General features: G+C 41.3%; 1 protein-coding gene across 7 annotated transcripts in view; it reads left to right on the top strand.

The window, feature by feature from the left end:
* Positions 1 to 14008, top strand: part of MICU1 (mitochondrial calcium uptake 1) — a 105798-nt gene that overhangs the window by 36537 nt on the left and 55253 nt on the right. For all 7 annotated transcript variants that reach the window (XM_080401659.1, XM_080401665.1, XM_080401662.1 and 4 more), the window contains one exon: positions 4934 to 4977. In XM_080401659.1, coding sequence (XP_080257785.1) covers positions 4934 to 4977 — 44 coding nt within the window. The remainder of the gene's footprint in view (positions 1 to 4933; positions 4978 to 14008) is intronic.

Raw genomic sequence — 14008 nt, 5'->3', positions numbered from 1 at the left:
AGTGTAAGTAATTTTTATTTATTTTCAAACATTTTTATTTAGAGTGCTGTGTGAGTACCATCACATGAATAAGAGTGGAGGCCTATGTTAGTATTGGTGAGTAAGTGGTGTCAGTCTAATCTGAAATAACAGTCCTAGTGGTGGTACTTGCTTAGGTACACCACAGCAGCGCTGCTGTTTCTTTTGATCCCCTGCTAGTACTTTAGGTGGTATCAGAATCTGTAGGAGTGATACATATTGGTACTTAAAGATTACAAACAAGCTGGTATGGTGAGCAAATTTGGAAATTGCTGCAGGTCACCATTGGCACTCTGAAACTGAGTGGCTGGTGCAGAGCCCTTGGCTGGGGAAGCAAAAGGGGCTTTCATAATCCAGACATGTAGTGAAAGGTGAGGTGGTTTTACAGTGTTCCGTACAAATAAAACACATATTGTGGAGCAGGTCATGGCGAAAGCTCTGGGTTTGTTTGAGCAGAAACAAGTACCAAATCCCAGCTGCTCTGGATGCTCACTATGCGAGCTGAAGTAGCTGTTGTGCACGTTACGGTGTGTTCAGTCCTGGGGAGACTTTGTGAAGCAGCCAGCTGTCTTCCTGAAATGGTTTCTTTGGATTTCATTGCTGTCTCTCTTCAAGGAAATGCTTTAATTCATTTCTGGGGGAACAGTATTTCGGACTCCGCTTTTCAGCGCAAGGTGAAAAAGCTCTTTTTTTACTGTTAAACATACCTATTAGCTTGTGTTCCTGCAGCTCATCAGCAGTAGCCCAGTCAGAGGATATTTGCTTTATGAATGTATCACTTACAGTCCTGCAGTAGCACGCTGCCTTTTGAATAACAAAGATGTAATAACTAACATTCTTTCCTTTCCTTGTTCAGATGTGACTGTCCTCATTCGTGCAGTGTTTCCTTTAGCTCTCCAGCCTACGCAAATGCTGAATTCCTATTGTAATGTCTTGAAGGAAAAGTATTTTGGGGTTTTTATGTAATGTAAAGAAAAAAGAACACAGGCATCAAGCCACACTCCCTCTTTTTTCTTGGTTTCCTTTTGTCAACTTTAAAGACTTGTGGAAAAACACATAGCTAAGTCCATAAAAAAGAAAATAAACTGTTTTGGAAAAAGGAAAATATATAGAGTAAAACTTTATACCTTGAACATAAAAATGCCTTTTTTTCAGCTTTTGAATTAGCTTATTCTGTCGAGAGCTATGGTAAGGGGAATTGTATAGAGGGACTTAAGCATACAGCTTAGTTAATGCAGCAGAGCAGAATAGTATTGTGCATCGCTGGGAGAAAGGGTGAGCATAAAACACTGATGTGAACCAATAGGCTTGTGCTTGCAATAGAACCTTAGAATTATACAATTGTTTAGATTGGAAAAGACCTTTAAGATCATCAAGTCCAACTGTTAACCTAGAACTGTCAAGTCTACCACTAAACATGTCCTTAAACACCACAGCTACATGTCTTTTAAATACCTCCAGGAATGGGAATTCCACTGATTCCCTGGGCAGCCTGGTCCAATGCTTGACCACCCTGTCAGTGAGGACATTTTTCCCAATATCCAATCTAAACCTTCCCTGGTACAACTTGAGGCCATTTTCATCTTGTCCTATTGCTTGGTACTTGGGAGAAGAGACCGACCCCCACCTGCCTACCGCCCCTTTCAGGCAGCTGTAGAGAGCAGCAAGGTCCCCCCTGAACCACCCCCCTCTCCAGGCTGAACAGCCCCAGGTCCCTCAGCTGCTCCTCATAGGACTTGTTCTCTGGAGCCTTCACCAGCTTTGTTGCCCTTCTCTGGACATGCTCCAGCACCTCGGTGTCTGTCTTGTGGTGAGGGGCCCAAAACTATATGCTGAATACAAGTATTTGAGGTGCAGCCTCACCAATGCTGAGCACAGGGGGACAGTTGCTTCCATTGTCTCCTACTGGCCACACTCATTTCAGATAAAGGCCAGGATGCTCTTGGCCTCCTTGGGCACCTGGGCACAGTGCTGGCCCATGCCCAGCCGGCCGTCAGCCAGCACCCCCAGGGCCTTCCCCGCCAGGCAGCTTCCCAGCCGCTCTGCCCCAGCCTGTGGGGCTGTGTGGGGCTGCTGTGACCCACGGGCAGGACCCGGCACTGAGCCTGGTTGAACCTCATACAGCTGGCCTCGGCCCATGGGTCCAGCCTGTCCAGGCCCCTCTGCAGCGCCTGCCTGCCCTCCAGCAGGTCAGCACTCCCACCAACACAACTTGGTGTTGTCTGCGAACATACTGAGGGTGCACTTGATCCCCTCATCCGGGTTGTCAATAGGGATGTTAAACAGAACCAGCCCCAGTGCTGAGCCCTGGGGAGCACCGTTTGTGACTGGCTGCCAACTGGATTGAGCTCCCTTCACCAACACTGTCTTCCAGGGCGTGCTAATACACTGACTTGAAAAAAGGCAGCAGCAGAAGTGACACATTTTTGTGCTGCTTTTTCATATAAATGTGTCTCCCCAATCTCCAAAACATGCATAAATCAAGGTTATATATTTGCTTGTCATCAGATGTGATTGTGTTGAAGGAGACTGACGTGATATAGGTAATGGTAGCTACGTTCCTGCATCTGCTGTGTTGGGGTAAGCAGTTTTTTCTTCAGCAAATAATGAAGTGCTTGGAACTCTTAAGCTTGAGGACAGATCTGGCAGCTTCTATACCTGGCATGAGGGTTTGGATGCAGTTACAGAAGAGCTGTATGGAAGTCAAGGTCCATCACTGTTCTTCACAGAAATAGTCTCGGGTTATCCAGATGCTTTGGTTTTCCATGTCTTTCTGTTGCATGCCATAGTAATTGAGGAAACACATGGAAACAAACATCTTCGTGCTTAGGTGAATGAGGCTGGACCAAACCCTAGTCTGGAGGCAAACTACCCTGTATTCAAAACTCCTGATTTCACCAGTGTGTTTTTCTTTTGCTGACTCCATTATTGTGATTTGTTGGTGCTTTTTAGTCCCCTCCAGTCATTCCCTGCATCTTCTCCCCTTTTGCCCGCCTCATGTTCATCTGTGGAGAGCACAAATTTTGTAATACTAGCCTCTTGCTTTAGTACAGGTACTGGTATTCTTCCCATTCATCTGTTTTTAATAACTTTTCTGCATGTATATGCAGAATAATGTATGTATTATTTATTATATAAATATTTATTATCTGTATTTAGAAATACATTTTGAAAATATTATTGTTCATCTTGTCTTGCTGTTCATCTATGTGAGCATCCGTTCATTTTGGATCTCCTTTGAAACCTGTTTGCTTTCCCAGCAGCAGTGTCCAGTTGTGGGCAGGGGGTGGCGGTATTCTTAAGACATACTTTTACTTGTTTTTTTTAAACGGTCCTTTTTTAGCTCTCGGGTGAGTACTTGTATGATGTCGGGTTGTCAGAGATACGTCTTACAGCACTCTTTCCTGGCATAGGAACAGGTGTTTTTGAGAAATGACTTAGTTTATGTCCACGTGTTGTAACAAAGCTTAGCTTAGCAGTCGGCATCCAGATGGATGGTTGGGGTGAGCTCCGACCAGGTAATGTGTCTCTGGTAAAATAAGCACACTTACCAAATGAATCCTCCTCTGAATGTGACAATACTTAATGTACTGTGTTTATACACACAACTCTGAGGAGGACAAAAGTCACAAGATGATTATTAAAGTCTGAAAATGGGTACGAATATGCAATTTTCACTCTTACTGTCAGGTGTACAAAATACTGAGAAGGTTTCTGGCTTGGATATTCACAAATTCAGAAAACCCTCTGAAAATTGCCGAGTTTTAGCTGCTTTGGCTCAGAAAGGTCAAGGGGACCCTGGAGTGATTAATCACTCCATTTTCTGCACTGTGTAACCATGATGAACCTTTCCAGTAGATGGGGAAGGCTTTTATTATCCTCCTTCATGAGCAGGTGATGCAGCAGGCATGGGAGAGGTTTTATTTTGTTATTTTCATCTTTTTTTCTAATTGGAATTGAAATGAGGATGTGATAATTATCATAAACAGTGGCAGAAAATGAATGGGATGTAACTCTGATGAGTGGTTTTTTTCTTCAGAGAGCTGAAAATTGGCCTGTGCTCTCCCGAATTACTGGAAGTGTTCGATTTGAGTTCTGCTTAATCTTCTCTCAGGGTGCATCTTCCCGACTTTGGATTGCAAACTTCAGATAATTAATCTTCCTGAATATTTTTGTCACCTTGCTTATATGTGTATTCATCAGTTTACATACACCCTGCTGGGCATTGCGGATTAGATGGAGAGCTCTGGAAATAATTCTGTAAATGCTGGGGTTTCTTCTCCGCTTTTCAAGGTAGAAAAAACATTTTGTGATGGTATGAGAGATTGAATTTACTAGTATAAATAATATTTCTTTCTGTGTTTCTCCAAAATGCTCTCCTAGCTATTGTGCTTGCCTTCTTACAAATGCAGCCACAACTTATCTCCTGTAAAATCTTTGTACGAGCATTTTTAAAAAAGTTTTGGATTTATTTGGGAATATCCCAGTTAATTATGTGAACAATATTTTTTCCTCCCATTTGTGAACTAGTTAAAAGATGTTATTAAAAGCAGTAACAGTTTTATGAACACAAATTTACATGGGGAATCATGAGCAAAATGTTTGCGGGCTAATAGTGCAAAAATCTGTGCTGGGGTGGGTATTTCAGACTCTTGGGAGTTGCTGGGAACTGTTCTCCTACTGACCTTGCTGGAAGGAGGTTTTCTGCTCTGATCCCATGTATTTGTTGTCTTTCATGATCAAAATACAAAGTACTAAATGTACAAAGCCAAAAAAATTTTCTTTCCATTGGTGTTATTCAGACAGTGCATTTTACTTTCTAATCCTCAGTCAAACAGGAAACCCAAGAAGTACTTACTTTTACACTCTTAAGAGCATTATTATTTTTTTTAAATACCTTTTTTTTCTCTTTCAGACCTGGGCCTGGATCAGTTTATAGTGAAACGCTATGATGGGAAGGTGAGAACATTAGGCTATTAAGTATATATTGTTTAATGGCTTTTTTACCTAGAGTTCCTTAGTTATTACCTGCATGTGGGTGTAAGTTAAATGAAGTATTCAAAATACTCACTTCTGAGCTTTTGTTGTTGGTAGCATTGAAGTGCTTTTTCTGTAATGACAGAAAGATTTTTTTTTAAGGTGTCTTATTTTAATGTTTATGGTCAAAATATTACCTCTTCTTATCTCTTGGTATGTCAGGAAACTATAGGTTACAATCACGTTTCCTTGCTGCTTTTTTATGACTGTATGAAACCCCCACGTTACACCATTTCAAGGGAAGCTTGTTTGACCTTTCCCTTCCCGATTCATCTCCAGATTCCTAAAGGAAGGAGACACTCTTGTGTTTTTATCTGCATCCTGAGCATGTATCCCCCCCCCCCCCCCCCCGAACAGCCTTACTCCGTTCCCCTTTTGAACCCTAGGTCCTTCCTACAGTGGTACACAGCTGTTCTGGATGTTTGTGCTGTCACAATACATGTTGGTAAAATGTTGAGCACGCTCTGATCTAGTTTTGTCTGCCTGTGTGAGTGGAGCCATGTAGCATCCTACCTGTTATTATGGAAATCAGAGACCCAATTAACCGCAGTGTAAATCCCAGTGGTATGGAGGAGTACAGGAAAGGCACCTCTGACCCTAGGACTAGCAGCTCATATTGACTCCCTGATGCAGATAACTGCAGGTTAGTTTTCCATCATATCGTCATGGGCACATAACGGTTCTCCAGCTTTTAGCAATGTTTTCATTTCATCTGTATAATCTGAAAATAAAGCTTCTGTTTTCCCAAGGTGAAGTCAGCATCTTATCCCTTCATTGCTGAGTGAGGTACCTGACACAGTATCAGGCATTTCCAGAAAGCCTCGATGCTGAAAAAAAATTCATTTAAGGCTTTATATAAACACAGTGTGGCCTGAACACGTGCATTTCCCTGTCTTGTTTTGTGTTCCGTAGGTAAGGGCAAGTGCCAAAGGTGATCAAATACCCAGGGTTACTGTTGTCAGTGCTGTACAAGTGTTCTGGTTACCCAGACAGTAGAGCAAGATTTTGCTTGAAAACAGATAATTGGAAGGTAGTATTTGGAACAGTTAGTTTTGATGCATAAAACTACAAAGCATGCTGTGAACACTTGTTTTCTTCTCCCCCTGCCACAAACTTAATGTCTGTTTTCATGATTGAACAAAAAAACCCCAAAGCCCCAAAATACAAACAGACAAAAAGTACATACATTCTTTGCAAAATATCAAATGTTTCTCGTTGTGGTTTATGACAGCCTGTTTTGCATCCACTCACTTTTATCATTTTTTCTTGTCAAGCTATTGCACTCATCCCTTAGGCTTTACCTAAACAAGGTTTGTTTGTAGGGAAGTAATGCTAAATCCCACGCTATTTTTGCTAATCGTTCCTCTGTTCCTGAGCACTCTGCAGTCGGTTCCTATCACATTTTATAAAAGATCCAAAGGCAGTCCCTTTGCTGAACTCAACTTTCTGTTCCTCTGCTCCTCAGCACCGAGGGCTTGAATTGCAACACATTTGAATGTGATGGACACAGGGGTGTTGAAAATCCACGGTTGGTGTTTGAGGTACTTGGCTGTGCACCATCATCCATGCTCTTAGGATCTTGCCATTCAGCAAGGCTGATTCTATGCTGGCTGAAGGGTGGAGAACAGATAGCCTTTGCCTTATGCACTAACCACCTTTCACTCCGATCTGTAACAGAGTGAAATTGCTTTTTATGTAACTTACAGATGTCAGTGCTGCACTTGGATCTCTGTGCGCTGTGGTTTGGATAGTCTGAAAGTGAGGCAGCAGATTTAGGGTATTGCAGTGGACTTTTCATTATTGTTCTCTTCTCCTGGGACCTATTTTTTCCACAGTCTAATAACACCCTAGAAGCAGTTTGCTCTCTTGAAAATGAAGATATAGAGGTTCTTGTTTGCTTGGCTGTCTGCTTAAAGATACCTTGGGACTAGCTAAATCTGGCTGTGGCTATTAGGGTAGCGATAATGTTCAGGTGAGAGGATAATTTGAGGAGGGTATAAAGTAAGTTGGCCTTGGCTCTCCCTTGGTAATGAAAGAAGCTGAGAGTAGCTTGATCTGTCTGATAGCATCTTGTTCTCATTTTATTGCTTGCTCTGTGTTTCAGTTTAAAAAACAACACTGTCTTTTCTCAGTCAAGCACCAGCTGAGGTGCTGCAGAGCTAACCTTACTCATTTGAGTTTCACTTGCATAGTAGCACCAAGGGATAAAACCCTCTTGCATCTTTTTCTCCTTGCCTATTTACAACTACATATTCTTCTTGGGTTATCAAAGCATCCTCTACCTGGAGATGACTTTCTGGTGCTTTACCTTTGTGCATTGGTGGAGCTGATGAGCTTTCAAGCAGAAGAGTAAGAGGTCCATCAGTCCCTTAAGCATCCTTAGGAATGTCACGCAGGTAATGGGACTTGTGGTACAGGCATGCACTCAAAAAGTAATAGGCCTGTTCAGTGGAAAATTCCTTTTCATGTTTAAAGTGAAAGGAGTTTATGAGTGGTCAGACTCAAGCAAGCTGTGGTACTGAAAAGTACTGACAATCTGCAGGCTAAATCTTGGCTGAAGAGTAGAAAATGGAATTAGTTTTAGTTCCAAGCAAAGACATATACCCATGGTTGCATGCAAGTAATAATTTCAAAAGCGATTATGTTAAAAGAATAGAACCGGCAGTGCAGTCAGTTGCATTTTAATTACGTATTACAACACAGTGTTTAAAGTACCAGTGTGAATTTTGAGCATGTATGTTTGAGATTCAAATGCTACAGCATTAGTAAGGAGATGTATGAGCTGCTCTTTTCACAGAATCAATTTTATTTACATAAAACTACCATCAAAACAACTAATTGGCTGTCGTGCAGTGATTGAGACTGGTCTTGCCAAAGGGTTTTGTGATGTGCCTCTGTTGTAATTGCACTGGGTTTCTGAAGCATCTTGCTGTGCATGTGATTGAATGCTATAGTGAGAAGACAATACCTGCTTTTTTTTTTCCTCTTCCTGCCCCTTCTCCTTCCTAGTGATAATTTATAGTTGATGGAGAGGGAGGTAAATGTTACTGCCTTATTAATGGAAACAATGCTTCTGTAATTTGAGCCTAAATGCTTTTTTTCCTGATTGCGAGACCAAAAACCCTAGAGACATTCATCCAGCAAAAACTCATGGTCAGATCTGTTTGCCAGCATGAACTCCTACTTTTCTTTGACCTGCTGCTGGGCTGAGTGTATAAGGGGCAACTGTCCCTAGTTCCATTTTTGTCTTGAGTGTGGTGGTTTCTCCCCCAGGGAAGCAAGCTCTGGAAAACAGGGGAGAAAAAGCGTAGATTACTATTCATTCAGAGTAGAATTAATCAGGCTGCAGACATTTCAAGGTCTTCATACTGAGCCTGAACAAATGGCTGATGTGAGAATAGACACAATCTAATGTGTACCTTGTGGTGCTGTAGCTTGAAGGTGTCCAGAGCACTATGTTCATCTGTTCTGTTTCCACTGTGTCTCTTTCCTCCTCTTGCATTTTGACAGTGGGAAAGCAAATGCTTTAACCCATCTGTAGGAGAAATACCTCCTGTTGTCCCTTCTCTTGTTCTACCATGTTGAAAAATATATCTCTGGTTGGGAGGAGTGAAGTCCTACTTAATTTAAGATGTTCCCCTGCTACATAATGTTTGTTAGGCCTTAAGCAAGGGTGCTTTTGAGGGTGACATGGAGATGTTCTTTGCACATTTGATTTTCAAATGGAGGCATTGTGCTGTTTCATCACTCACTACTTGCATCTTGCTTAGCAAGAGGATAGTAATGAATAAGCTGTCACAAAGTAGAAGTATATGTCTTAGCACAGGTAACATGGTGTAAGCTTCATTAATGCTACGTAAGTTGTAATACAGATTTTGTATTACAGATTCATGCCTTCTGTTTCTTGGTATTTTTTTTTTTTTGCTTATGCATTAATTATTGACAAGCTTAATTTCCCAAAGAAAAAAAAAAAATTATGCTGTTAATGGTGTTCCTCTGAAGCATGATCTGCATATCTACCCTGTTGAGAGCAAAACTGCGCCCTGTCACCTGGGTCCTTTGGTGCACCAGGGCAGCTGCCAGGCACTCCACAGCTGAGCTTTCAGCAGTAGAGCTTGGTGGAAAGGTGTGAGCAGAGGCAGAAAATGGATGTGGTGGGTGCACAGCATGTGCAGTTGGGTGCTCACACTGAAGGTAAGATGTAGTGCTTTTAAGAGACCTCTAGCCTATTTAGGAAAAAAAAACCAACCACCTGAGATGGCTTATTAGTTTAATACAGAATACACTTCACTTGCTGGTTTTGTTCTCTTGTGGGGAAAATTTCTTGCTGCTGCTTAATATGAACAAAAGCCTTTGAGCTACCAGCAACAGCTTACCCTCCTGCTACCATTGCTGCAGTAAGTAATTATAGAGGCTTTCAATGCCCTCTAATTAAATTTATGAATTACGTATTTCCTGCCAGCATTTATATTTACATCTCTAGATGTTTGGGGATGCTGTAGAGTAATGCAGGGTAATAGCAAAATGAAGGAAAAGGAAAATACTTCAGATGGTTTCTGTAAGGGCCAGTAAAACATCTGAAATTTGCTTCCACTGTATAATGCAGGCTTGTATCACGGACCACTACAATGATTATCTTAAATTACACTTATCTGCTATGGCCGTGTAACTGGAGGTCTGCGTCCATTAAAGAAGAGTTGCTGGGAGTCAGCTCAGGAGGAAGATTTAAAGAGCATCTTGGGAGCAGAGAAGCCTAAAAACATGTACTCAGGAAGGATTCCTATGGAAAAGGGTGGAAGTAGATCCTTTTCTGGTGGATTCAAGGATCTTGCTGCCAGGCTTGAAGGAAGGGGAAAAAGGAGCCTCTATTTATTAGCCTGAATTTGTGGGGTCCTTTGCTTTGTGTATGAGCTAAGGCTGGAGTGTGAGACTTCCACCAGAGTGGCATGAGCTGCTGTAGACCCAAACTTGAAGCAAATGAAGCAAGCTCAAAGTCCTGCCATCATTCAGGAGCCAAACATTGCATTAGAGCTCTGTGCTCCTGTGGTGTTTGAAGTGCCTCTGAAACCTTCATTCAAAAGGATGCAACTCTAAATGATACCTTAACAAAAGCAAGCTGTTGCAATTCAGTAAATAGCATTGTAAACTGCATGTGCAGTGAATTTTCTGAGCCGTTAACAGAGAGGGATAGTTACTACTTTCTCTATCTTAGATCCAATGAAAACAGGTGAGGAGTCCTTTAAATACAACTGCATGAGGTCTTGCCAGTGTCTGTTGTAAGAATGGTTGAAATAAATGGGTCCCCAGTGCCAGCAGCTGGAGCTGTTGAGTCTAGGTTATAACTTGCTTGAAGATACCTTGAAGCATTCAGCTATCCCAGTCCATAATCTGTGTAAAACGTCATTGTCCAATTTCAGATTTCCAGATTTTAAATTCCTTCACCTTCTGATCTCAGCGCAGGCAGCATTTACATAGTAACCAGGAGACGTCTTCTTACATAGATAATAACCTTACACACGTTTATATGAAAGTTCCTCTACCATTCCCAAAAGTGTCATAACGAACTGGTGGGAGATAATTCTTGCCTGTGACCCTTTGTGGAAACAAACAGAGACAGTTTATTGCAGTTAATCAGAAAATCTGATCTGAACTGACACCTTTTTTTCTTTTCTTGATTTCCTTTGCTGACGGCACTGTCCGTGTTTGTGAGTTTTTGCTTGCTGTCTTTTTCCTCCCAGCCAAACTTGGCCCTCCCATTGCTTTGGTTAGCAGTTTTGAGTTACTTGTGTGTTCCTCACTCCTTTTCCCTGTTCGCTGGGACCTGTGTGGACACTGAACTGCAAATTCTTCCCCTGACTTGTTTTTAATGAAAAAAAAAATCATAAAAAAATACTTAATTGCTTCTAACATGGGAAAATGCATGGTGCACAAACATCCCTATGGACACCTGGGTTGCTTTACATCCGTGTACAGAACATGTTTCATCCTTTCCTAACTCCCCTACCAGCAGTTCGTGGTGTATTTCAGTTTTGACAGAAGTCTGCTTGCTATTATCTTTTTGTACTGCTAATTCTGTTGCTTGTTTTCACAGGGCTCGTTTGGCAGACACTACTAAAATGCTCTGGTTGCTGTATGTCATCTTTTATTCTGGTTTCTAGGTATCCAGCAGGTGTTTCTTCCAGCTACTAATACCACTGATACTTGTGACTTTATTCTAATTATGGTTTGGGTTTTTTTGTAACCAAGCATTCCCTCATTTTCTTCCCTTTTCTAACCTTCTCCCCTTCCACCAGGATTTCTGGCAGGTACAAAGCAGACAGCATGTGCTTTGATTAGTTTGTGCTTCAGACCTCATACTATGCACTTTTCATGTAAAAGGGACAGTGTATGCTCACCTCTTCTCCCTGCTCCTTTAATAAGTAATGCTTGTATCTGGCTTGTTAAGAGTACTGTCCTCAGGGTAACTATTAATACATAGCTTTATTATCGGGGACATCTTTGAGCAAAGCTTGAATGTTTATCTCCCTGTCCTCTGATTTTCATGATGCCTTTTGAGGCTTCTGACTTACTCTGCAGCTTGGTGAGACTGGGATAGAGCTGGATCTGTTGTAAATGGCATTTTCTGCTCAAGGCCAAAAAAGTTAGTTTTACTGACTGATGAAAAAGGACAGGTGTCTCTCTGGCCAAATGCTGTGAGGAAGCATCATGTATATGAATGTGTGTAAGTTTGGGGAAGGTAATTCTTGCAAACTTTCTTGAATTCTTCAAGTATTACGTAATATTTTAGGAAGAAGATATTTAGATGCTAGAGTTCATAAGAGGGTTTCTAGGAAAAACAACTAGAAAGCAGAGAGACGTTCATTCAGTAAGAGGGAAATGTACTCTGAACATGTTCAGTTTGTACTGTAGCTTTGTGACCTTAATGAAATCCACAGGGGAAGTTAGCAAAAAATAAGCAACTTGGTGACAAAGTGCCCTTAGTGGGTATATGCAGTCTATTTAACAAAGAAGTGGTTTATGGGATCGTTTTTGGCTTTAATTTCTTTGATAGTTTTGCTGGCATTAGATTAATGCTTAATACTTAAGGGATACAAAACTGAGCTCTGAAAACTCTGTCCTTGGGTAATGTGGAGTTGGTAGGGAGAAGGGAGGAGGGAAGGAGAACGGATTGAGCAAGGTGGGAAGAAACGTTTTAGGAGATGCTTGACCTCACTGGTTGCAAAAGGATGGGAGATCTGGATGGGAGACGTGGGGGAAGAAGAAAGGCAGAGTGGAAGAGAATGGCAAGATTTTTAGTTGTATCATAATTTGGTTCCTTAAACTATTTGCAGTCGTGATGACAATCTCTAATTACATGATTACATGTGTTTTTTCCCCAAACGCCTTTCTCATTTGGTGGTTGATTAGTACTGAATGTATATCCCCAACCTCATCATCTGAGCCCATGTTTAATACTTGATTTCTATTCAGAATCATTATTTTCCTCGTGTACTCTTACACTGGATTTTTTTTATCTGAGAAGATGAGCAGACTGCATTATCAACACAATGAGTTCATCTTGGTAATGCAGGCTGAGACAAGGGAAAGCAGTATCCCAACTTCCGTCTGGAGACCTAAACAGCCATTTAAATTCAAAGGTGTCAAAAGTCAACTCATTTTAGAAGCATGATTTAGGACATCAAGGACCTAATTTTAATCCTCCTACATCAAACTTCCGTGACTAATGCCACTGTGGTCCTACAGATTGTGATTTCATTACCCTGCGGAGGACTGAAACAGTGCAGTGGAGGGGAGCAGAAGTGTAGGCTGTCCCTTTTCTGAGGCATTTCCTATTTGCTTTTCCAGCAGGGGTTTCTCCCTCGCATGAGTGGGTCTGCTGCCTGTGAAGGGTCGGGAAAGTCTGTGTCCTTTTTTTTCTTAGCCATACAGAATGCTGGCCTTGCGTTTCGGGTGCCATTTGTTTTAAAGGTGATGAATATTTACAGCCTTGCTGGAAGGAAGGAATGCAAGTTTCTCTTTCCAGTCTCAGGAGACCACCTGTAGTAGTAATTGCTGCCTAATTTTTGATTCTCTCTACGTCTCCAAATTTCAGGGGTAGAGAGTGTGCAGAATAATTTCATGTATATCCAGCTCTGTATTTTTGCCCCCCTGTGTGTATATACAGATAAAATAATCCCCAAATCAAAGGTTTTAAAAAAACCTCTTTATTAAAATACACTCTTGAAAGGTTATAAGCTGCAGTATTTATCTGCCAACAGTAAATTTTAAGCATTTTCCTATGCTAACATTCACCCAGCATGATTTGCCATGCAGAATCTGTTTGCATTTGCCTGTGTTAGTATGTAGACTTCATAGTAAATTATCTAGAGCCGCTAGGAATGATACTGTGAACATTTCCAGTGCAAAAAGAGGTTTATGAGTTTCAGAAAGTCCTTGTTCTGTTTCCATCACAACCTTAAACACTCTATTCTTATTTAGTGATATATAAAAAGTGACAGAAAAAATCCCAGGCGGTGTGTCTCAAATGACCTATTTTGCATCCACATTCTAAAGCTAGCTTTAAAAACTTTTCAATCCCTCAGTTCTCTCCCAAGTCCTTTTATTGTCCTTGTTTCATATCACAGAGGGACCTCCCCCACCTCTTTTTCCCTAAAGGGCTTTTGAATGTCTGAGCTGAAAGGCTCAATTTTTAAATCTGATTCTGAAAGCTTTTTTATTTCTTTATTTCAATTTTCTTAATTTAGGTAGTGAGGTGCCAACATGAGTTGTCTTGAAATCTCTAAATAAATGGCTTTGGTTCTTCAAAGTTTATATCCTAAAAAAATGAGCAAAATTTAAAAATCTCCCACATTTCAGAGCCTCCAGTTCAGCATTTTTGATGCAGGCAGAGATCAAAGCATTAATATTCTTAGTTACCGTAACAGGCTGCATTGCCTGCAGTTTTCGCTGGCAT

This window comes from Falco punctatus, assembly GCF_963210335.1.
Source record: "Falco punctatus genome assembly, chromosome: 9".
NCBI lineage: Eukaryota > Metazoa > Chordata > Aves > Falconiformes > Falconidae > Falco > Falco punctatus.
This window is presented reverse-complemented; position numbering and strand designations above follow the sequence as displayed.